Raw genomic sequence first — 26744 nt, 5'->3', positions numbered from 1 at the left:
CCAAAATCCTTGTCCTCGTGGGTACATTTTTTTGTCCAAATGAGGACCTTATAAAATCATACTAAGTGATGTATTTTTGAAAATGTACAAATGCAGAAAGTTTTCTGTGATGGGTAGGGTTAGTGTAAGGGGATAGAATATACAGTTTGTACAGTATAAAAATCATTGTCTATGGAAAGTCCCCATAGAATGTGTCCGTGTGTGTGTGTGTTCTGATTTCACTGTTCATAACTGAAGAGATCCCATTACAGTGCAACAGCAAGCAAATAAAATCAATACAAATCATGGCAGAAAAGTTCGATCCTCATGTGCATTTTCATCAGTTTTATACCTGCAGTTTTATACCTTATAAATATATATCTTTGTCCTCAGAATCTCGAGATGAATGCCAACACGGCAATCTGGAACACAGACACGTCGCTCATCGCAAATCTCACATCTCACGAACAATCTAAGAATGGATAGTCTCTGTCAAAACATCGTGAACAAAAGATTAATCACACAGTGAAATTTTGTGAGTCTAGTAAGAGAATGTGCCACCTGGTGGTCGGAAAGGTGACGCGCTATTTTCATTAAACTCCTCACCCTGTGACGCAAGTCTGCCGGTTTATGTTTTTTTTTTCTTTTTTTTTTTCACTGGTGCTGAAGAAGAGTCCACTCCTTTCTTTCAGTTCTCAGACTAGAGCTGAGGAGACATTAACAGCCCTGTCGTCCTCGATAGTGGCAACATTTAAATAGTCTTATTTCCTGAGCGCAGTTGTGAGGTGATGTGGAGTGTGCAGAGACTGATGAACGAGCCTCGATATAAACTGTGTGACAACTATCTACACAACACACCAACAACACCGACGGAAAGATGCAGGTATGGACGTCAGTCAGTTTTATTTGTATCTAAATGGCATTATAAAGTTACAGTTAAACGATTAAAATGAGTCAAAATAGTGTGTTGCATGACCGATACTTAAATGTGCCCAAAATGAACAGAACTGATATTTACGGTCGAAGAATTAAGTATGACATGGATAAAATAGAGCACTCGCTATGTTTGGTCTCTGTAAATGTTTTTCTTTGGGTTACGTTACGTCAATTAACTTATGTGGGTGGTATGATTATTACAGCTAATAGCGTCAGTGTTACAGCGCAGACACAGATTTAGTGTGTTCTTTATGTCGCATCATTATACGCCTCTTTCTCTCATTCTCAGCCTCATGTGAACTCCAAATGATTGCCTCAGTTACACTTTGTATCGTTAAACGTGAAGCTGAAGATGTGATTTTCGAGGGGATATGATATGAATAATGCTTTGAAGAGCACCTGTGCATTGCATCAACAGGCTCCAGCCCACAGGGACTGAAATTCAAATAAATGCATGGCTTTTTATATGCATTATGCAAGTTAATTTTAAAATTTAAATTGAGTATATTTGACATTTTATGAGTTGCTGTACGTCGTATTTCCACTAATCTTTTTCCTCTTCAGATATTTTTTTCTTGGTTAAAGGGTTATGTCACCCAAAAATGAAAATTCTGTCATTAATTACTCGCCCTCTTCATGTCGTTCCAAACCAGTAAGACTTTTGTTCATTTTCGGAACACAAATTTGAGAGCTTTCTGTCCCTCCATTGACAGCTACACACCACTTTGACGCTTCAAAAAGTTCATAAAGAGATTGTAAAACTGATCCATATGAATTGAGCGGTTTAGTCCAAATTTTCTGAAGCGACTCGATCGCTTAATATGATGAACAGATTGAATTTAGGCTTTTATTCACATGAACAAACCTCTTGCAGAAGCTCAAACGTGTTGCGTAACATGAGAATGAACCTCATTGGTTCTTGCGGAAGCTCAAACGTGCTGTGTAACACGAGAATGAACATCATTGGTTCTTGCGGAAGCTCAAATGTGCTGCGTAACATGACAATGAACATCATTGGTTCTTGAGGAAGCTCAAACGTGCTGCGTAACACGAGAATGAACCTCATTGGTTCTTGTGGAAGCTGAAACGTGCTGCGTAACACGACAATGAACATCATTGGTTCTTGCGGAAGCTCAAACGTGCTGCGTAACACGAGACTGAACATCATTGGTTCTTGCGGAAGCTCAAACGTGCTGCGTAACACGGCAATAAACATAATTGGTTCTTGTGGAAGCTCAAACGTGCTGCGTAACACAACAATGAACCTTATTGGTTCTTGTGGAAGCTCAAACGTGCTGCGTAACACGGCAATAAACATCATTGGTTCTTGCGGAAGCTCAAACGTGCTGTGTAACACGACAATGAACCTTATTGGTTCTTGCGGAAGCTCAAACGTGCTGCGTAACACGAGAATGAACATCATTGGTTCTTGCGGAAGCTCAAACGTGCTGCGTAACACGCCAATAAACATCATTGGTTCTTGCGGAAGCTCAAACGTGCTGTGTAACACGACAATGAACCTTATTGGTTCTTGTGGAAGCTCAAACGTGCTGCGTAACATGACAATGAACCTTATTGGTTCTTGTGGAAGCTCAAACGTGCTGCGTAACACGGCAATAAACATCATTGGTTCTTGCGGAAGCTCAAACGTGCTGCGTAACACGAGAATGAACATCATTGGTTCTTGTGGAAGCTCAAACGTGCTGCGTAACACGACAATAAACATCATTGGTTCTTGCGGAAGCTCAAACGTGCTGCGTAACACGACAATGAACCTCATTGGTTCTTGCGGAAACTCAAACGTGCTGCGTAACACGGCAATAAACATCATTGGTTCTTGCGGAAGCTCAAACGTGCTGCGTAACATGACAATAAACATCATTGGTTCTTGCGGAAGCTCAAACGTGCTGCGTAACACGACAATAAACATAATTGGTTCTTGTGGAAGCTCAAACGTGCTGCGTAACACAACAATGAACCTTATTGGTTCTTGTGGAAGCTCAAACGTGCTGCGTAACACGGCAATAAACATCATTGGTTCTTGCGGAAGCTCAAACGTGCAGCGTAACACGGCAATAAACATCATTGGTTCTTGCGGAAGCTCAAACGTGCTGCGTAACACGACAATGAACCTTATTGGTTCTTGCGGAAGCTCAAACGTGCTGTGTAACACGACAATAAACATCATTGGTTCTTGCGGAAGCTCAAACGTGCTGCGTAACACGACAATGAACCTTATTGGTTCTTGCGGAAGCTCAAACGTGCTGCGTAACACGACAATGAACATCATTGGTTCTTGCGGAAGCTCAAACGTGCTGCGTAACACGACAATAAACATCATTGGTTCTTGCGGAAGCTCAAACGTGCTGTGTAACACGACAATAAACATCATTGGTTCTTGCGGAAGCTCAAACGTGCTGCGTAACACGAGAATGAACATCATTGGTTCTTGCGGAAGCTCAAACGTGCTGCGTAACACGGCAATAAACATCATTGGTTCTTGCGGAAGCTCAAACGTGCTGCGTAACACGACAATAAACATCATTGGTTCTTGCGGAAGCTCAAACGTGCTGCGTAACACGACAATGAACCTTATTGGTTCTTGCGGAAGCTCAAATGTGCTGCGTAACACGAGAATGAACATCATTGGTTCTTGCGGAAGCTCAAACGTGCTGCGTAACACGGCAATAAACATCATTGGTTCTTGCGGAAGCTCAAACGTGCTGCGTAACACGACAATAAACATCATTGGTTCTTGCGGAAGCTCAAACGTGCTGCGTAACACGACAATGAACATCATTGGTTCTTGCGGAAGCTCAAACGTGCTGCGTAACACGGCAATAAACATCATTGGTTCTTGCGGAAGCTCAAACGTGCTGCGTAACACGACAATGAACCTTATTGGTTCTTGCGGAAGCTCAAACGTGCTGCGTAACACAACAATGAACCTTATTGGTTCTTGTGGAAGCTCAAACGTGCAGCGTAACACGCCAATAAACATCATTGGTTCTTGAGGAAGCTCAAACGTGCTGCGTAACACGAGAATGAACATCATTGGTTCTTGCGGAAGCTCAAACGTGCTGCGTACCACGGCAATAAACATTATTGGTTCTTGCGGAAGCTCAAACGTGCTGCGTAACACGACAATAAACATCATTGGTTCTTGCGGAAGCTCAAACGTGCTGCGTAACACGAGAATGAACATCATTGGTTCTTGCGGAAGCTCAAACGTGCTGCGTAACACGAGAATGAACATCATTGGTTCTTGCGGAAGCTCAAACGTGCTGCGTAACACGACAATAAACATCATTGGTTCTTGCGGAAGCTCAAACGTGCTGCGTAACACGACAATAAACATCATTGGTTCTTGCGGAAGCTCAAACGTGCTGTGTAACATGTAAATTTTACGATCTCTTATGCACTTGAGTACTAGTAGCTGTCAGTGGAGGGACAGAAGGCGCTCAGATTTCATAAAAAAAACTTTTTTTTTCCATTTGTGTTCAGAAGATGAAAGAAAGTCTTACGGGTTTGGAAAGACATTAGGGTGAGTAATTAATGACAGAATTTTCATTAGGACTTAATGCTTTAAACTATTTGTTGTTAAACAGAGTGTTTTAAAAAAAAAAATGCTTCAGAGGGGAATACAAGTTTTTACGACAATCAGTTTTTTAAAAACTCAGAGCTTGGGTGTTTTCTCTTCTCTCGCTTGTGAGTGGGAAGCATGACATGCAAAACCCGGAGTGGAGCTGGAGCCGAGTGATTATTACTAACCATTGTAACGGCTTCGATGCACTTACATACACAGTTCCTGTCAGGCTTTCAGTCTGTAAATTGCTTTGTAGATGTTAAAATCCATAGTGGATGTATTGGCTTCTTGAGAAACTATTTGGGTTGGCACACTTGGCAGAGAAGAAATATACAAAAATAACTGCCCAGTTTTTGTCTGAAACATAAGTTGATTGGTATTAATTACTTTGTCGAAGTGTATAATTGGAGAACTGTTGTATAAACACAATGGAAATTTAGCATCAGATTAATTTATGTGGTCCAATCTGTTACTTAAAATGAATGAAATTAAAATTCATCTTCAAGTTTCTAAATGTATGCATGTTATAGATCTTATTGTCAAGAGTTCATCTAATATGCATTTGTTGCTTTTCCCCCCAAATGTTTTAACCTCATAATGTTTATGTCATAACTGTATCTTCCAGTGAAAACAGACTTTCTCTCTAGTGATGAATGCAGGATTTATCTAGTCATTTAGTCTATTTAAACTCCACCCCTGCAAGCTTGTTCAACTGCCTCCATTTTTGACCAATGGATGGAATTCCCACCCTAATTTTCTTTTTCCGATCCTTTACACTTAGATGTACGCCACAATCCTGAAGAAAAGATCTGTCGATACTTGCGTTTCATTGCAACTTTAATAATAGCACAGCTGTGATTCCCTGCAGCCTTGTACCTACAGCATAATCACAGCCATGCTGATATTTAGCACAACAGCAATCTTGCTCATGTGATAGTGCTGAAATATTTTGTTCACCGAGGCCTTTTCCTCCCTTCTAAAATCTATTCCTCGATTAACCTCTTCGTGTCGTTTAACAGATTCAATTGAAGTGAATTGATTGCGCTTAGCTGGACGGAGAATAGGAGAGTTATTGAAGTGCCTGTGACTCAAGTTCCCTTGAGGCAATTTACTTTCGTGTCCATCACCCCCGTGAAAATTGATGCGTGGAGGTGCGATTGGAAGATTGCTGTCGCCATGTGTGATTACACCCGAGCCAGTCAGTCTTCACACGTTTCCAGCATAGGAAAGTTGTATAGCTCTTAAAAAAAAAAAAAAAAAAAGAAAGAAAGAAGAAGAAACAATTTAAGTAATTATATTAATTTAGGTTATTTAGAATTATATTTAGAATTCATTAAGTATCAAACCTTAAACATGAATAATTCTGCAAATCAATTGAGTGAAAGAAACATTGAGAAACTGCTTATTAATAGTAACATTTTGTAATTGTAACTATAACATTTACACTGTGCTTGCTTATATTGTACTTCTCATTTTTCTATGTACAAGTGACTGAGAGCCAAGTGTTTGGTGTCTATTGACTACATCACATGGACCCTCACCACACAAACTCATGTAAAAAAAAGCATTAATTTAATACTTTAAAATACTCACTGACCTCAATACTTGTTTCGTGAAAGGTGTACAAGGTTAACAATCAACTAATTGTTCATTGTGGAACAAATCTATTCTGGCAACATGTTACTAAACATGACTCAACATAAACAGAAATTAAAACTGTCACACAATGCAATCATATTTGTTCATACTCCAGTGCATACTAGGAGGACAGCAAATGGTCTACAAAACTATTGCAGGAAACTAGATTGTGAGCAAAGGGAACATTTAGTTAGGCAATGCTTATAAATTCAAGATGGATTATTCACATTATTTTGGATTTAGTGAATGATTATACTTAGTAGTTGTTAGTGAACAACTTTTCATGAAATCCACAGAAGCACAGAATCCATTTCACAGCCTGAACGATTAACTCGACTGAAGAATCAGTATTGGATGTTTAAACGAGTGTAGATCACTGTTTCTAGTGTTACACTCCTTAAGATAATTGATTTTGGGAAGCTGTTTAGTATTTGATGTAGCCAACTTCTCTGACTGATATTACATTGCCCCTGTCCATGGTGCTGAAACATGTAGTTTGTTTCTTTTACAGATGTGACGACGCTTCTGCTGTAATACATCCAATTTAAGGATTGTAATGTGAGTCCAGGTGCAGCCCCGTAATTTTATGCTGCTGGAGAGGAGTGAGATGCTTCACTCGGCTGCCATGACAACAGGACTTATCTTTGTTACTTGGCTCTTGTATACAAGCGCACGAGGCAATCCCATTGTGTCGGTGCCGGAGGGTGGGGAGAAAGAGCGTTTGGAGCGCGTTCTGACCCAGGCCAAGGAGGGTGCGCTGAGCCCCAGTGCAAGGCAGCGTTTGGAGGAGCTGAGTAATCTTGAATTGGAGGGGATCAAGGGCGTGAACAGATCCAGTGCTATCAGGGCCCGACCCAACTCGAGCCCCTTGAGACGAGGGTCCAAACTGCAGGGTAAGACCCTCGAAACCTGGAGCGAGCAAGAATCACCCAAGCAAACTGAAGAGGCTCCTACGGAAGAGGCCAACGTCTCCCTCGATGCGACCGATGAGTACGCGTATCCCGATTACAGGGGTAAGGGCTGCATGGATGAGACAGGGTTTGTGTTCGCCATCGGGGAGAAATTCACCCCGGGACCCTCCACCTGCCCCTGCTTGTGTACAGATGAAGGTCCTCTGTGCGCCCAACCAGAGTGTCCGAAACTTCATCCACGTTGCCTGCGTGTTGACACCAGCCAGTGCTGCCCGCAGTGCAAAGAGAAGAAAAACTACTGTGAATTTCGAGGAAAGGTCTACTCATCTCTAGAGGAGTTTAAGGTTAGAGCAACACATTAAATGATTCATTATCCATTCCAGATCCCATCTTTTATCTGTATTCAACAGTGTCAGGAATGCTAAAGTAACCTTTATTTAATGGCAGATTATGTGAAGACTTTGAGTTCAGATCTTCACCCTTGTGAATCTGTTCATTATTGAGTGGAATCGAATTTCTGTGGCCCGGTGAAGTTTTCTGTCCAATTAAAGAAATCTAATGTGTGCACATCATGTCTTGATTATGAATTGATTCCAGCAGGCCAAAAATTAGATTTCGAAATTGCACTTTTTTTTTCATTTTTAATCCATCACTCTTTCTCAGCCTGAGCCTTTCCCCCGGGAAGAGGCTCGCAATAAGATAAAATGCTGTTTTTTCCTGCATTTCATGCTGTGAATGTGTGAAGAGTTCAATTATTATGCGAAACTAATGGTGACTTATCTTGCTTAGGCAGTGTTATGTAAGAGAAGACAGGTCTTTTTTCCTGTAAGGCCCTATATTATGATGCTCTCTAATTTTGCCGTTGGTGGAAAAACGCTTGTCATCAGCTTCAGAGTTAGCAGCAGGTGCACGAATGATTCTTTTTGAACTGCATGTGTCTCACAAAGCCATTAGCTGCTTCTACAGCTTATGCTCTTGATTTAATTTTCATTGGTTCCTCCTCCTGTGTCATTGGAGTCCTTATCCAAAGCACCTGAGCTTTATGGTAAGCGGTGAGATTTATTAATGCAGAAGTCAGCATAAGTGCTTTTCACAAAGAGTGGTAATGATGACCAAGCACTGAATTTATTGGTTCTGCTCAACTGTACCTAATGCATATGCAGACTTGCAAAGGTAACAATTAAACCCTCTGCAGAATGAAAGGAGTCCGGTATCATATCTGTTTAGTCAGATTTAGCTTCTCCTGCTTTTCAATTTTAGAATTGTGAAATTTTATTTTCCATCACAATTGGACGTGACACATTGTCTTCTGTTGGATTTGTTAAAGATTGTCTCGGGAGATACATTGTGGATCTGTGTCTTTTGGATCTGGATCAGTAAGGTTCTTTTCACAGAAAATGCTAATGCCAGAAAAGTCATTTGTACTTCATGCTTGGTAGGAGAGAAGAAGCAGTGGGCAAAACTGATCGGTTTGTTCATATATATACAGAATGTGATTTCTGGGACATCTGTAGAGTCACATGAATGCTTCAGAAATCCACTGTGTGACGAGACTCTGAATTTATCACATGAATACAGCTCGGTTTAGGTTCATCAAAATACACTTTTGGTGCCTTGGATTGTTTTTGAACTCGCTGGATTATATTTGTCTTTTAACAATGTCCAAAAGTTTATATACATGAACCACAGCAGAATTGTGTAATTTCTCTTGTTTTCCCTGAAGCATAATTTTCACCACATCTGAAATCACTATTCAGTGATGGAAATGACATTTTAAACATTTATGGAATAAAATGGCTGACACTTTTTCTCACTAAGGCTAATTTCATTGTCTCTATTTATGCATTTGCATAAAAAGCAAGCTATCAAAAATACTCCCATATTTTTGCACACTTTGTCCATATCAAGTTGTATTTTGTCGAATCATAATGGTCATACAACTTTATGTAAATAATTAGCACTTTACAATATAGTCCAATTAGTTACCATTAGTTAATGAGCAATACATTTGTTACAGTTTTTATAAATTTTTGTTTGCATTAGTAAATTCACAATACAACTGTTCATGTTAGCTCAGGTCCATTTAATTATATTATACTATGGGTCTGTTGAATGCTTGAATCTGATTGGAAAAGCAATAAATATAGTAAACAATAAGTTAAAAACAACAAATCCGCTTCGCTTTGTTTCTGCATTACCACCTCAGGTGTCAGTGTGCATTATTTTCTAATAATTCAATGACCCGTCTTCAATTATTCCTTGCTTAACAGATGCAACTTTTAATAATGTATTAGTAAATGTTGAAATTAACATTAGTTAAGATGGTTTACAAATGGAACCTTGTTGTAAAGTGTTACCAAACATTTAAAAATAGAAATGGTTCATATTTTACCCTTTTTTTTTTTAGATGATCATAGTTTTAATTTATTGAAAGTCTGTGTCTACATAATACAATCTATTTATTAAAGACATTTGAAAAATAGCAAATGTAAATTAAGGCATGGTCAAAAAGTTTCCAAGACAGTTTTACCTTTTTAAAAAGTTGTAATAAAAAATTAACCCTTGGGACATAAAAGTGCGTGTAGCTGAAGAATCACTCAAATAAAGGAGACAGGTATTGATATTCATTCATAATGAATGGGCTCGAGGGTAAGACATGACTCAGAGCTCCCCATGGACATAAATATGGAAAGAAAGGAAGGGAGATGAGCGATGCCAGAGGTATTGCCAGAAGGAAGTCGGTAAGCATTGTTAATATACTCCAAGATTGGCAGAAATGAAGCATGCTCATCAATTAAATTGAACACTCATCAGTTCCACACAAGAAGCACACTCTTGTTTTTCTTGCTCTTATGATTGAACCTCATATCAATCCTAAAAGTATTATAAATGCTGCAACATAGGGTTTGTGTTTCTTGTCTGGTATGTTTCTAGGTGTCTCCGTGCGAGAAGTGCCGTTGTGAGGCCAGTGGAGAGGTTCTTTGTTCTGTGTCCGCTTGCCCACAGACAGAGTGTGTTGATCCAGAATATGAGCCTGAGCAGTGCTGCCCGGTGTGTAAGAGCGGTAAGTAGTCGTGTTCTTCCAGCCTTTCTCTCTTTCTCTGATTCTCCTCCTCACAGCTTTCAAAACGCAATCCCCTGAACTGCAGAACTCCTGCTGTGTCCCCCAAGAGCGAGCGAGTTAGGTTAGAATCGCATCTGTAAAATGACCACTGAGACTCCTGTCCACTACATCCAATTACCACACCTCGAAGAAAATTTGCAGAAAGCATGCACAGAGAAGCAGATCTCACCACCTCTTGTATGCCTTACGTGCGGATCCATCTCATTGTTCTATAACAGCCAGTTTACCATCAGTGAGGTGATGCAAACCCAAAGATATCATATTTGTCTGCAGGCCTTTGTTTAAGATAGTTGCCGAGATGCATTATTCAGACAGCAATAGCACTAATGAACCTGCAAAGTTGCTCTGCTTGTTTCCAGGAGGTGAGGTGATTAGCACAGGCAGGTGTTTCGGTTGCAGTCTGCTTTCTCCAGCCCTAGGGCGCAGATGATTAAACTTGTACGCATGTTTTTTTCCCTCCATTTGGCTGGAAATACAGAAGTATAAGGTACATAAATGTACTCTCTCGTCAAAGCGCCCGCCGCGGAGAAGGAAGAATTTTCAAAGCCACTCTACATGAAAAGCTCCCTTTGCATGGCGGCCTTTTTTTCTTAGTTCTGTTACAAAACCTAGTGAGCTGCCTACAGAAGCAGCATTTTAAGAGATACTGGGCTCGCTCCCGACAAGAAAGCTGTTCCACAAGGAATCTGAGATACCTTCTTTTGGCCGAATTCTTAGGCAGTTTATTATGTGTTGCAGAGAAGGCAATGCAGTGGCTGGATCCAAAAATCGCATACTTCCCTTCTATTTAGTCGGCAAAAAACAGAATGTGACTGGAGTAGTACCTCCGAATTCACAAAAGAGTAGGTAAAAATACCGGGGTGAGCTATCCCATGAGGCCACAGGAGAGGATTTGTAAATGGCAGTGAAGCGACGCAACTGATGCTGGTACTGTAGGTCACATGATAAGGACAACATGACGAATGTAGTATGTCCGGATTACATTCACTCTACACACATTCATACTATACAGAACATTCTTTTTAGTGGTCGCAAAGTAATTACTTATTCAAAATAAGTACATACTCAAGAGAGTATGCGATTTCGGACACAGCTGCTTTGACGAACTTAGCAACAAAAACAATCCAAGATGGTGGACGAGGTAAAGAAAGGTTGATTATCAATAAACCTTTTCAAAATGTTCATTTAATACTGAAAAAGTATTGATAAAACTCTTTACAGTAAGATATCATTCATTAACATTATTTAATGCATTGAGTATCATAATCAAGATTAAGGCTGTATTTATTCGATCAAACATACAGTAATTACAGTAATATTGTGAAATATTTTTTACAATTTAACATAACCGTTTTCTATTTGAATAGGCCTATATTTTAAAATGTAATTTATTCCTGTAATGGCAAAGCTGAATTTTCAGCATCATTACTCCAGTATTCAGCAGAAATCATTATAGCTAATATGCAGATATGGTGCTCAAGATTTTTATTTTTTTATTATTATCAATGATGAAAACAGTTGTGTTGGTTAAAATTATTGTGGAATAGAAAAGTGCAAAAGCATTTATTTGAATAGTCTTTACTGTCACTTTTTTGCATTCCTCGTTGAATAAAAGTACCAATTACTTGAATTTTTTTTTAAATGGTAGTGTACAGTAATGATCTGTTCATTCATGTCCATTCATAATACATGAGATAATGCTAATTTATACATCTTGAAATGTAAAGACGTATTAGAAGTTGGAAATCAACATTAGCCTAGATTAAGACATACTGTAAAAGTATTGTTCATCAATACTTAATGATACCTAATGCTTTAGCTAATGTTAAAAAAAAAATTATCCTTTTTATAAAGTACAGGTAAAATATAATTAAAAAGGAAATATTTAATTTTAGTATCATGTGGTTAGCATAGCAACATGTTAGCGTCAAACTTGAAAATCATTGAAATCAATTGAAAGTCGATTGAGGAACCCCATTTGTGTGGTCTGTTATATGACAGTTTAGATGCTGTCTTGAAAGGCTGCTACAGAGTAGACAGAGATGCGACTCACTAGGATTCTGAACAGACCTTTTGTCTGCCTTGTGCGTGCTGTTGTTCTCTTTTTGGCCAGAGGAGTGTTTTTCAGGAGGGGGGAGGAAAGAAAAGCTGTGACCTCAGGTTAGTGTGTGAGCGTTCTGTGATTGGAACACATTACAATGTCTTGGGAGAAGTTTTCTGATTCAGTGTGGGTTATATAGAGCTGTTTGAGATGCTTTTAGACAGCATGTCCAAGGCTGTTGCTTCTTGCGTACGCCTGGATCCTGATCTAATATGGCACCGGCAGCCACGCTGCCTCCTTCAGCAGAAAAGAAATGATGACTTGGTAAATGGATCTCTGACTCTGCAGCTAAAAACTCAGCGTAGTGTGGACAATGGGGGAGGGGTGATGTGGGCCAATTATTTTAAAGAGCACACATGTTTAAATGAATCATCTTGGCATTTGCTGAGATGCTGCCAAGACTCCCTGATCAAATGTCTCAGTTGGTGTTTGGGTGTGAGATGGAATCCAGGAAACAAAAGCGGGCCAATTCCATCAAGTCGTGCCGTTGTGAATTCAAACAGCTTTACAAATGTATGTGCACACTCAAGCAGTCAAGCTGTATGATTTTATGATGGATTGGAAACATTTTTGTTCAACGCACAAGATTACAGCCGCCTAGTGATTTCACAGCGCGGCATAATACTGCGGCGCGGCTCAGCTCCGTCACGCATGCCAGGTAGTCTGCAATTTGATTTCATCTCGGAATTGTTGCGTTAGATAAAATCAGTCTTATACTCTGTTTGTTCTTCCTGTGGTTCTTGAGTATATCTTGTGGGGGTGGATCACAGAGTTGCGAGTGTGATCACGATTTCAACCGAGGGGGACAACCTGTAGGCAGAAACCTGCACCGGGGCCCCGGATACCCCAGCTATGGCACCTCTTATTTGCTGCAAATGTCTGAGGTACAAAGACTCCCAACGCAGATGCAGTGCAAGAAGCAGATGCTCTGACCCCATGAGATTTGCACTCTTCAAAAGTAAGACTTCAAAGCGTTGTGCAGTGACACCGTAGGATGGGTGCCGGCTGTGATTCTAACTTTGCTTCTGATGAGGATAATAATCACATACACAAACTTAACGATGAGAGAACATCAAGGAGGTCCGTTGATGTTCTCAGTGACTGACACTGGAGCACCCCAGAAATAAATAAATCTGTCTATAGAACCAACCACTTTAGCCGGAATAGCCATGACTGATCACTCTGGAGCCAAAATTACATTACGGCAATGATGATTGGCTTATGGCTGCACAAGAACACCAGGGTCGTGCGACATTTGGAATTCCTCAATTTGAATTCAATTGATGTAGAAAACAGGTTGCATAATTGCAATTTGTTTGTAAGAAAGTAGAATACAAATTAATTCATATGAAAATGAAAGATTGTTATGACCAGCTTTGAATAATAGCTTGTCAAAGCCTCGAGTTAAAAAAAAAAAATCTAATTTGAAGGTTTACAGGCAAAAAGGAGGGAGGGATGGATGTTCAAAAGTTTCAGGTCAGTAAGAATTCTTAAATACTTTTATTCAGCAAGGATGCATTAAATTGATCAAAATTTACAGTTAAGACATTTATAACGTTAAAAAAGATTTCTATTAGAAATTTTACTTTATGTTAATCAGAGAATCCTGAAAGAAAATGTATCACTGTTTCCACAAAAACAATTTAAGCAACTGTTTTCAAAATTGAAAATAAAAAATAAATGCACCAAACCAGCATATAATGATTTCTAAAGGATCATGTGACACTGAAGACTGGAGAAATTGCCGAAAATTCAGCTTTGACATCACAGGAATAAATTACACTGAACAAGATTATAAATGCAACACTTTTGTTTTTGCTTTTTCTATGTACACAAAAGGCCTATTTCTCTCAAATATTTTTCACAAATCTGTCTAAATCGGTGTTAGTGAGCACTTCTCCTTTGTCGAGATAATCCATCCACCTCACAGGTGTGGCATATCAAGATGCTGATTAGACAGCATGATTATTGCACAGGTGTGCCTTAGGCTGGCCACAATAAAAGGCCACTCTAAAATGTGCAGTTTTACTGTATTGGGGGGGGTCCGGGGGTCTGGGGGTCGGTGTATACGACAGCGTGTTCCAGGTCCTGCCAATATCCAGCAACTTCGCACAGCCATTGAAGAGGAGTGGACCCACATTCCACAGGCCACAATCAACAACCTTTTTTTTATAAACATGTTTGAGCTTGGTCAACATAAGTCACCACAAGTTTGAGAGAGAGAGAGAGAGAGAGAGAGAGAGACATTGATTCTATCTCTATATCTATCCTCAAAATTGACACAGTCCCAAAACCTTCAATAGCAACTATCCTAAACTGTGACGTCAAAGGCAACAGATGGATATAAATGCAGTTCACACTTTTAAGAGTCAGGCACAGTAATGTACTGAAATATTAGTGCTATAAGTTTCTTTCAACTGAATGCACAGCTAATTTCAAATGGCTTTTGCAGCGGTTAATGTATCTACAAGAAGGGGCTAAAGGAGCCGTGCTAACCAGCTAAAACCCCTCCGCCCTCCGCCCTTGATCAATACAGAAACTTTCCAACTTTCTGTGCAAGTGACTTGTCCAATAAATCAGAAGGAGAATGATTATTTAATTGGTACCATTAAGAGTCAATTACCATCTGATTGACTATGCCTTTGTATGAAAGACCGGCCCTTTGAGAAAAATGTGGTGTCTAAGGGATGAAATGATAATAGCTGAAGAAGAAATGGGCGCTGTCGTCTTCATTTTGGTTGGCAGACTTGACACTGAATGGGAAAGCAGTGAGGAGAATCGATTTCTAAATGGGTTGCAAGCATTTCTCTCATAATCATAATCTTGTGCTCGGTTCACGCTTACCACGCCATACCCAGCAGGGGCTACAAAAGCCTCCCCCCTCCAACTGTTTTAGCTCAGGTCACAGAAACCACACCATTCAAAGGACGTAAATGGTTGTAATTTGTTCGGTCATTAGAACGCCTGAGCTGATTCATCCGTGGCCAGCATCAGCAGCTTGCAGAAAATGCGGTAAACACAGTGCAAGGCCACCTAAACCTCCAAGACAGTGGAGCACATTTCATCCTATTAGCCACAGTTTCATTAATTTTAAGTGGTTGTTAACACATGAAAAGCACAAAGGGTCTGTAAAGCAGTCATGAGTGCTGATATCTCAATGTGTTGCTCATGAAGAGCAGAGGCAAGCACCTCTTTCTTAGCTGCTGAATGAAGTATTATGTTCCTGTGCAGCGCACTGCCTGGGTCTGTTGTTGGAAGAGTATGCTGGGAGACACTTGAGGAAGTGCCATGGGGGGAGATGAAAGTGAACGCTATTGCTAATATCCACCCCAGGCAGTTGTTCATGAATATCAAAGAACATCTGCGAGCAGCAGCAATGTTGGGACTCAAAAAGAAAGGGGGGGGGGGGGGAACATTCGGATTCAGTCACAGCACTCTGCGTTCTTTTCATTCACTGAGGGACTGTCAGTAAATAAGAAACTTGGCATTGAGTGATTTTTCTGAGTGCTTTTTGCTGCTTTAAGATTCAGAGAGAAAGCTGCACCAATATCTCAAACTCCTACAGTTACAAGATCCTCTTTTAGGAAAGAGTAACTGTGCTATCATCAAGAATACTTGTCATAATTAACCCCATCTGATCGTGAAAAGACCAAGGCTGTATCCGAAATCACCCCCCTATACCCTTAAATAGGGCACTATTCGAGGGGACAGCCATTTGTAGTGGTGTCTGAAACCATAGTGGACGTTATTGAGTGCACATATTCAATCCCACAATGCACAGCAATAACGAATGTACAACCGTTGTACCCTTAACGGCTAGAGAATACCCATAATGCACTGTGATCGCCACGTCTAATGAATTACCGTATTTTGCCAGAAGATGGCACCCGCAGCGGAATCATCCATCCATTCATTTTCCAAACCGCTGGTCCAATGTGGCTACAGCGTAATATCATACAGGTATAAATTCCTTTTTTACTGGAGTATTAAATTGTTTAATTAAGGTTTAAACCTGCTAGTTTCCATTACAGAGTTCAAGATACATCTTTTCATCTTACTACTGGCGCTGTTAGTTTGCTAAGTTTAAAATGATTTTTGAACAGCAAGGACAAACTCAGTGTATGAATTCACTCACTTGTTATCATTCACTCATTCAAGTGGACTATGGTAGTGGAGTAATTTAGGGAATAGTGAATGAGGGTATGGGGGAGATTTTGAACACAGCCCCTGTTGCTTTCATTTATCTCGTTAAATTTGAATATAGCACGGGAATTGAAGATCGGATTTATGTCTGTTTTGCGGAGACACATTTATATGGACAAGTGTAAATGGAACCGTTTTAACAAATTAAATATCCGATCAGTAAAAACACATGAAGTGATCAGGTGTAAACAGACCCAAGGAGAGAAAGTTTTTGAAAAGTGGATGACCAATGACCATACACAATTATGTAAAATAGTTTATTTTATTTTATTTAATGAACACCTACTGGTATAAGGAGTAGGCAGCAGAAAGAATCAGCGAACAGATCAGTGAATGAATCTGAAAACATTTTTTAAGGAACAGACTCAAAAGAGTGATTGCTGTGGTGAATCAAAATCCCTACTAATAGCTTGCATGTGTTACAAAAAGGAATAGATGCTTTTTATGTCCTCTGAAGCCCTTTCCTTTTTGTCGACCTCCTCTCATGTGGGCCATCGCCTTGGCAACATGCAGGGAAACAAGCCCTCTTCTTGAAGGGCTCTGACACTCAGGTCACTGCTAATCTGAGGAGGTTGCAATAAACATTTTGAGCATGAGCCGAAAGCCCTGAAAATCTACGGTGCTGGGAGCAGAAAGGGATCACTTGCATTTTCAAGAAGAAAAAAAAAAAAAAAAAGGGAGAGGGAGAAATATTCATGGCGGCTTAAGAGAGGGCCCCAGAAATCACTTTCAGGCCTCAGCTCATCTTAAATACTTCTTTTTTCCTCTGCAGAAATGTTCGCCCGGATTTGTTGCGCTGATGGTTTTATCCGTTTGTAATGGGGCTTGATTCTCTGTGATACTGAAGGAGAGAAGTAGAGGACAGTGAATTTATATGCACAGCACCTCCAGCTCTCTTTACATTCTCCTGAAACACTACTTTTCCAGTCTTTTATGCCCAGGAGATGCCCGAAAGTAGGAGAACAGGATTTGAAAAGCAAAGTATGGATAGGAGTATGTTTTTAACAGATGTCTGAAGCAATATGACCAAAATCTTATTTCGCAAAATGAGAAATTTGATTTCACAGCAACGATATATATCACAGTATTAATAACAAATGTATTTTTGTTATTAAAATAAGAACAAAGAAGCAAATTACAAACAATAGGACGCATACAATAGGACACAATCGCTGGCAAAACCAGCAATGCAGGTTTGAGAGGTGGCGCCCCACCAAATCTCATGGGTGTACCGAGTTTGGTGAAATTATCTCATTGTGTTCAAGAATTAAAGCTGTTTTAGTAAAAGTGGTCACGCCCACATAAAAAAAATGTAGGCGTCCCGTCGCAAAGGTGAATGGAAATGTCAACATTATTTTTGGTAATTATTGACAGTCAGACTCCAGAGATGCTTTCTGCAGTGGTTTGGTTCTAATCGGGGGGAAAAACTAGGACTAGTTCGCAAAAGTCGTTTTTTTTTTATAAATAATCCAAAATATCAGACATTTTTAAATCTCTACATCTTACAGTACTTACTACTTATTACTTATGTTCTGCCTGATCACTTTTAGGGCAGAATGTTGATCTACAATAGGCTTTCTGTGCTACCCCTACAGTAGGTTTATTTAACATGTAGTAAGAAATACTACAGAAATTAAATAATCAAATGTAATAAACACGGCATAGACTTCACTCTGTGAATGAAAAAGAAATCGATTCTTTAATGCTGATTTTATCTTTGTCTTATTTTGTTTGATTAACATTAATGACACAGACAGCAGCAGGTTTATTAGGCTGCTGACACTTTAAGACCAAATGCATGGATCTAATTTACTGATACACATTAGATTTGTTTCCCCTACTGTTTAGTTGTTAAAGTGTCAATGACAATAATAATAAATGATAGAGCAAAATCTCTAAAAATAGACTTATATATTTTATCGTCGCAGAGATATATTGCCATACTGCCCAGCTCTAATGTAAAGACATCTTTCTCATTCATGAACATTTCAGGTCTATGTGGAATAGCGTGTGACTTTGACTTGATTTATTATGAGAATGTTGAATTTGTTCATTAATGTTTCAGTAAAGTCCATCCACAGACACTCCCAGAATAAAATGTAACCTTCTCCATCCATTCCAGCCATCATTTCCACAAAAGTAAGTAAATTTAGTGGGATTTATAATGCATACATACTAAAGAACTGCATTAGAGGGCTTTCTTTTTACTTATTCTCAGAGCAGTGTGAGCTATGATCCCAGCTCTTTCAGAGAGCATCAGCTCTAATGAGCTTTAAAAGATCATGTAATTTTCAGGATCCAAGCTTTTCTTTCCTCCTCCTTTGCTTTTTATCTCAATTACCACTGTACCATGGGGAATGCAATTCATCTCTGAATGGACCAAAGTCTTTAATGGTGCTCTTTCTTGAATTTAGCCTCTACAGCGGCGCTTTGATAGGCGGCGGGGATAAGGGTCTGCTCAGCGTGATTAAACACTCCTTTCCGCTGCCAAAATGCAGCAAGCAGACTTCTCCACCGATTTATTTGCTCCTGCGTGCACTGAACTCGTTTATCTTCCTCCCTACCCTCTTCTTCCTCTTTTTCAGCATTGTCTACCCCCTCTCTTTGTACCAATGATAACATATAATGTGACAATACATAATCATGTTCGTTTATGTAACAGTTAAACATAAATGGCAGCAATATCAACGGACATACAATACAGAGGCATAGGGTGATCTGTGCTATAACAATCACGATGAATCCGCTGCTTTTACTTCCACAGTCTTGACATTTGGAGGTAGGAATCTGAAGTGTTTGCTCTGAAATTATTATAAATATAGCTTGGATGATGTCTTGACAGCACCAGCCAAATATTCAAGATGATTGATGTGCCCGTGTTTTATTTATGTAGTCTTCCATCTTCTATGATAATGTCTTTTAGAGGATGAATACCAATTCATCCTTGTTTGGCGAATGTAAAAAAAAGGGGGAATTGGAAGCTGCGCCTCGGTAGCATTTCTCCTTAATGGAATAATTTTTTTTATTAATTATTTTGGCTTGAAAAAGATTTTTTAACATTTTTAACCTGAGACTAAACATTTAAAATGTAACCTTCATCCAACAAATTCGGCACAGTCGTGCATCCTGTTCTGGTTTCCCATAGCTGATGAGTAAAAGTCATTTTACACAGCACGCAAGTTCTCGGTTTATTTTCAGTGGGTTAGAGGCAGCAGGCGCTTGCCGTTCATGAGTATCCCACCGATGCTTACCACCGCACATGATCATATTTTTTGCAGCTGCTGCGTAGGTATTTATCTATAATGTTTAGTTCCCAGCAGAATAGCCATGCACAAAATCGATTCACTGGTTTTCTAGTGGCATTCATTAAATACAGGGGCGGACTTTACCATTAGGCAAAGGTCGGCAATTGCCTTGGGCCCCGAGCTACCTTGGGGCCCCCAAAATGCCCTATTAACTTAATTTTTGATTTTTTTTTATATATATATTTCTAAAACTCCATTTGCGAAAAATGGCATCAAATCATTAGTGTCGCAGACAGGAGGGGCTCACTACATTGGACTATTCCATTATCTCACTTACTGCGCATCTGCGAAAGTGACATGGCTGTGCCAAAAAACTGACGGAGAAAAAGAAGTGATTGACAGACAGAGTGTACAGAGTAGTAGAGAGTAAAAATGAAGCGAAGCTAGCTACCCAAGCGATGCTGAAAAAAGGAGGAAGCGGGAGGAAAGCAAAAAGTCCGTAAAGGTGCGCGGCGCGAAAGATAAACAACACGCAGTAACAGGAGGACTGGGAAATACACAAACAGAGCAAGACGAGTCTAAACGCGAAAATTTTAAGTTTCGAAGTTACCCAAGCGGCTCAAATAAAAGAAAAAAGTGAAAAGACGCTGATAAGTAGCCTATTTGGGAACGCTGCCAAAGATGACAAACTTTTTTACGGCTACTGTTGGGGATACAGATCAGGACCAACAACGTCCAACGCACAGAAAAATCGTGAAGCAAAGAGGACACGGAGATCAACAGACAAAACTGAGCAGTTTACTTATGAATCATGATATTTAAAAAAAAATCACAGCTCTCAGATTCTGTCAATTCTATTACGAAATTCAAACAATAAATACCGTTTTGCCGTTTTAATGTGATGTGACAGATTCCTATAGCGGCACGTGAACTGATCATCTCTAGCTAATAGTAAATAAACACGAATTAACAATGTTGAAAGATACAGTATAACTTACCGAAATGTATATTCCTCATTCATAATATCGATCAATAAGTGTTTTTAAACCGCGGAAAGAGGTAAAACAGCTGGAGAAATATGTGTAGGCTACTATATTACTTATTTTATTACTTATTTTAACCTTAAATTATACCAGCTGATAGGGCTTTTTTTTCTTGAGAAAAAGTAACGCCTATCTTGTGAAACGTTACCTAATATTTATCCAAATGAGTCAATATTGAATCAAATCACAAGAATTGAATCGAAATGGTGATATTTGTCAAGCAAAAAAAAAAACATAGCTTACCAGAAATTGTACCATGTAAACATTGTAACATGTTTCTGTTAAGGAGTAAAGAAGTGTATGCAGGGTTTAAAGGGGATGCTTTTTTTCTCCTCTCTAACCTTTACTTCCCTGTAGATTAGCTTTACCTGCCTATCCACCATTCAGTCGGTAGGCTACATATTTTTTTCGGTCTCTTTTAAAGATTGGATGGGGAGGGGCCCATAGCCTACCTACCTTCACCTTGGGCCCCCGATTTGCTAAATCCGCCACTGATTAAATAGTAGGGCTGGGCATTGACACAAATTTCATGATTCGATTTTGTTTCACAAGGTGCGATTTTATTCTACTTCGATTTAATGTCAATTAATTGGGGCCTATCAGGTATAATACATGACAAATTTTCTCAAGAAAAAAAAAAAAAATCTCTCTCAACTAATGCTGCAAACTATACAGGGAACTCCATTTGGTACATCACTATAATATTAAAGGTTCAAATTTACTGATTTGTTGGCTGCTTATATGGATACATTTTTAATGACATAATTATGTTTCTACTCAGGGTTTTTTAAATAGCTTATAAACATTTAAATGGTGGACATCATAAAAACAACGGATTTATTCAAACATTAAATATTGATGAATAGTGAAAATACAATGATATGCAAAATTGCGCATATATTTAGCAAAATGCTCCTCTCTAGAGTAAATTTTTCTAGCTGACTAACAAGTTTTTGGACTTTGAATGGCTTTTCTGAGGTAAATTTAACATTACATAACATTGATTGAGATGATTAAGTACAGTAAGTTGTACTCAGTTGTACATACCTTCTGATGTTCATTCATGTCTATTTTGTGCTGTAACTAGCAGTAATAAGGAAGAGATTATCAGTTCATGTGCGCTCCACACTGACACTGCTTGAACTGAGGCACTACAGCGATCTGTCACACCACATTTAAGAGCTCCAAAACGGTATTTATTGTTTAAATTTCGTAACAAAATTGACAGAATTTAAAAGCTGACACTTTGTTTCATATCAGAAGTAACAAAGCTTATTGAGATTTATTGGGAGGCGCGCTATTCATTCATAAACTGAAAACAGCATAGACTGAAAAGTCAAATCTTAGGATTTCAGAATCGATATCGGTTCTTCAAAATGAGAATCGGTTAAAATGAAGAAATTAATATTTTTTAACCCAGCCCGACTAAATAGGGAGTAGTGAATGAGTGGGTGATTTCAGACATATCCAATTTTACACGCCAATTTATTTGGTTTGTATTCTGTTTTACGAAGAAATAACACTTTTATTGAGAAATACATTATTTACAATTTACATTCAGCACAGAATGCAATATTTTCACATGCTGCACTGTATAAAATGATCATAATTTTAACTGTAAAAGACTGTTAAAATTCTACAGTAAAATCCTGTTAATTGGTTAACAGTAAGTTTCCTTACTATATATACGATAAAAACCTATAATAAATCTAACGTGGATTTTTATGTAATTTTACAGTAAAATACTAAATGGTTTTCATTGAAATAATTATGTTACTTCATAGTTTTTTAATCAATTACGTACATTACGATTTTATGTTACATCTTATGTTAAATTATTGTTTAGTGCTTTTAGTGTTTTATTTTGAGTTTGTGTGTATGACACTATGTACCTGCTGTATATTATTTACAGTACCTCTTTGGTTCATCATGTGGCTTTCTCTTTACCATCTGTGCTTTTTAGGGTTGTAAGTATATCATAAAGGTACAACAGATTTTAGAACTTAAGTAGGTTGGTATATTAACATTACATTAATTCATGAAATATATGTTTTTACTGTCCCTTTTTTACTATAAATGTAATGGATTTGTTTTTACAGTGTAGTATGGAGTTGAAGCAGTTGCACACAATGTTTCACACACCCTCTCTTATGGCAAATGAATGCAAAGCTTGCTGCCTATCGAGTACTGTGTAAAATGCCCTTAATTCCTGCTAGAGCTTTCAAGCTGTGTTCACCAAACTCAACACAATACTTCACGCTGTTCTGACTTAGTAGGCTTTATTTTTTTCCAAACTAATCAGGCTTGATTATCCTGTAGTGAAAAACCACCAAATCCATTCAAGCTTTGAACATGTTTTAAAATTTAAAGCAAAGTTTTGTCTAGACAATGACCAAGTTTGCCGTGACAAATTTTCTTTTTCCAGTTAACGTATGCCTCAGAATGTGACAAGCCACTGTATTTGTCTTGATGAGTCATTTTAGACCTGCATGGTCCAGTGCATGATGTGGCATAGCAGTGCCAATCTATCTTCCACTGAAAGCTGGCCATAGTTGGATGGGTGTTTTTTTGTTTGTTTTTTTGTTGTTTTTTGTCTTTTTGCCTTCACAGTAATGATAAGACAGTTAAGACCAGACATGAACATGGAAGGAGTTGTTTATATGTCATGCACATGCATAACCCATTGTATCATGGCTCTGAATACTGTAGCAGGATGTTAACATACAGTACCTATTTATCTATTTTCTTTTTTTCCAATTTCTATTTATCAGTGTTGGTTTCAACAGCTATTTCCAGAGACCAGCTTTACTATTAAAGGAGTATAGCTGGATTCAGTTTTAAACTCATAGGTTTGTATCATTTTTTTACATTTTGTGAGAGCACTTGCATAAAAATATTTAAAAATGTATGCCGTGGAAAGAATAGATTTATATATTAGCACACTAAAGGTTCGAGTCTGCACTTGGGGTTTGATAAATGTTTATAGTGCACCATAAGCTCAGCAATTACCTCCTCTCTGAAGTTATGACACAGTCATGTTTAATGGAAGGACGGATATTGAACTGTGCTCTCTAGTGTGAACATCTTTAGAGGTACCATTGTCATTTGAAACCTCTAACACCATTGTGATGTGGACTGATTGTCATCTGTGGGTTCAAGATTAAATGCATAGACAAAATGCCGCTGCCTTGATGAAGTGAGTTGATTGACTGCAACTAAAATGGTCACAAATATGACAAAAATTGTCAATTGGGAAAGAGCGACAATTGGTAAAGCTTTATGTGCATCCATATTCAGTTTCATCAGATACCATCTTGGGCACGCTGGTGTTGAATGCCAATGAAAAAAGACTCATGAACTGGTTGTTTGTAACAAGTCATTTAAAAAGATACACAAAAAAGTTCATGAACTGCAAGTCATTTTTCATTTCCGATATACAAAATGAAGCAAGAATCGTTAACTGGAAGCTGTGCCTAGGTAGCATTTTTCTGTAATGGTATTTAATTTTTCTTATCTTTTCTTTTTTTTTAAATGAAGCAGATATCATCTTGTGAATGCCAATTTGAAATGCCACTAAAAAAAATTTACTCGCATGAACTGGTTGTTTGTAATAAGTCATTTAAAAAGATTCATGAAACAGCCCCAAAACATGCTCATAAGTTATTGGTTTGAATAAGATTCAGTAAGTGAATCATTTAGAGCTATTACTGAGTTCACAACTGACTCACTCACTGAACTGTGAGTCATTTTTAATGTCCGATTCAAAATGAACCAAGAACTGTTACTGTTTTATATACTCGTATATAATATATAAGTAGTATATAGGTTCGTAAGACATACACATGATCACATGACAATGTGTAATTGAAGAAACATTGTTTATCACTTAACAAATGATGTCCAGTTATACAACTGAATCAAGTGTACGTCAAACACTTGTTGATGTTAGCATAATCAACAACATTTCACTTTTTTATAAAAAGCAGTGATATTGGCACGAATATTATCATAATCACTTGAGTTACAGCAAAAAAAAAATCTAAATTATTTACTAAATACAACTACAATAACACCTAATTTTATATAACTTTAAGTCATCTTAGTCTATACACAAAAGCTATAGCAATGTGAGCTGAAACACTTCAGGACAACCATCTTAATTAAACAATTTTGTAATTTGTCAACTCAAAAGTCATTTGGCTGTTAAATATTTCATTTGCTTCTTCATTTCTTTTTACGGCCTGGCGCCCTGTACATGCAGGGCAAGAACTGACTTCTGTCATACTATTGTGTTTTGATTGACTGCTAACTCATAAAACTTACATGAGGTCAGCTGACATAATTTCATTTTGATCCCTGACAGTTACTGCCACTCAAAGCCAGGCGTTGCAGTTCTGTTGGCTGTTTTCAACAGGCTTTCTCTCAGTTTGATACAGCCTCTCCCATCTGTGCACAGGGCCGAACTGCTACGCGGACACGGCGGTGATCCCGGCCGGCCGAGAGGTGAAGATTGACGAATGCACCATCTGCTACTGCACGTACGAGGAGGGCACCTGGCGTATCGAGCGGCAGGCCACCTGCAGCAAGAACGAGTGCCAGCCGAGCTAAGGCGGCGACGGGGGGCTCGAGACCCTCAGCCTTCACCCGGACAGCTGTGGATCTGGATCACCCGTCCCAGCTGTGGTCTGTACGGGCTCAGCACGCCAGCCCTGAGCCTCACACGCAGCCAAGACACCAGCACCGTGTGGCGTAACATCAATCACGGTCATTTGTGACCGTTCATGACTGTGAACTCAGAGTGTCCCGTAGCATGCAGCGGACAGGCCAATTAACCTGAGAGTGCGAAGCGCTACATTCCTCTGGCTACGACGGAGCCTCTGAGTTGGCATAGCGTCATGACGAGTGATGAGATTCATACATTAGAGTTACATGTATAGTCTTAGGAGGCATGGAGTTGAATTCAACTATATTAATACTTCAAGTTTGTATTGAGATTTATAACCCATATAAAGGATATTTATTTATGTATGTGCTGGTTCTACGATTATGATTGGATTCAAGTATCTGATTTACAGTGAAATGATATTTTTTATAGCCACTGTATTTTGATATGCCGTAACGTTTAATACCGGATCATCTTATTAGAATGTATAACGCACCTACAGCTGTCAATGTGTCTGGAGGAACGTTTTGACTAGATGATGCCGCTGTCAGGATGCCGCTGACACATAACATCTAACACTATGTCAGGGTAGTCAACAGAGCAGAATGGATTTAATGTCCATTTGAGGAAATCAAAAAAGGAAAGAAAGCTGCTTGCATATATTTGCATTTATGTTAAGTCTCTATCGTGCTCTTATCTGAGGTCCGTTTTGCTAAGACGTGTTTCTATGTGTACGTGTTTTCATGTTCCAAATAAATCATTACACCGTGCAAGCTTGTCTGTGACTAGACGCTGACGCCAAGTCAACTAAGGTTAGTTACCATTTTTAAACGCAGGGCCACGCTTGAAATGTCAAGTAAAAACACTGTGCCAAAATGGCTGAGGAATATTTAACCAGTAGGAGTCTCCAAGTCAAGTGGTGATTCCAGTAACTCCATGTTTTTAATTTAGCTTTCACTAGTTCACACTTACAAATAAGTCAGATAGAATAAAAGCATATTTGGCGTGCTGTCCGAGGAGAGGGCTCCGGGCTCCGGGCTCGGTATTCGGCCCGAACCCAGAGAACTCCCCCCGTATTCCTGGCTGTAAAAGATTGAGCCAAGAGTGAGGAGTCGGGGTGGTGGAGGGATGCTGGAAAACTGTCAAGGAATATTAGGTGAGTTGACAGAGTGGATATATATATACTTCTTGCCATGCTGATTAGGGTAGACATAATTGTTTGATGACGAGTAGATTGGATTGATTATTTGAACGTGCTCCTCCCGAACTTTGTTTATAAAACATCATGTCAATGAAGACCTCCTGTGTTGGCATT

At 38.9% G+C, this 26744-nt stretch overlaps 1 protein-coding gene across 1 annotated transcript; it reads left to right on the top strand.

Moving 5' to 3' along the window:
* Positions 1-501: 501 nt before the first annotated feature.
* On the top strand, positions 502-26199 carry vwc2 (von Willebrand factor C domain containing 2). The gene is made up of 4 exons (XM_084392082.1): positions 502-862; positions 6651-7394; positions 9985-10114; positions 25223-26199. Exons 2-4 carry the CDS (start codon positions 6726-6728, stop codon positions 25372-25374), a joined length of 951 nt encoding a protein of 316 aa, XP_084248208.1. The 5' UTR covers positions 502-862; positions 6651-6725; the 3' UTR covers positions 25375-26199.
* Positions 26200-26744: the final 545 nt, after the last annotated feature.

Source organism: Rutilus rutilus, assembly GCF_951802725.1.
Source record: "Rutilus rutilus genome assembly, chromosome: 20".
NCBI classification, from domain to species: Eukaryota; Metazoa; Chordata; class Actinopteri; order Cypriniformes; family Leuciscidae; genus Rutilus; species Rutilus rutilus.
Note: the sequence above shows the minus strand (reverse complement) of the source record. Positions and strands in the feature narration are given on the sequence as shown.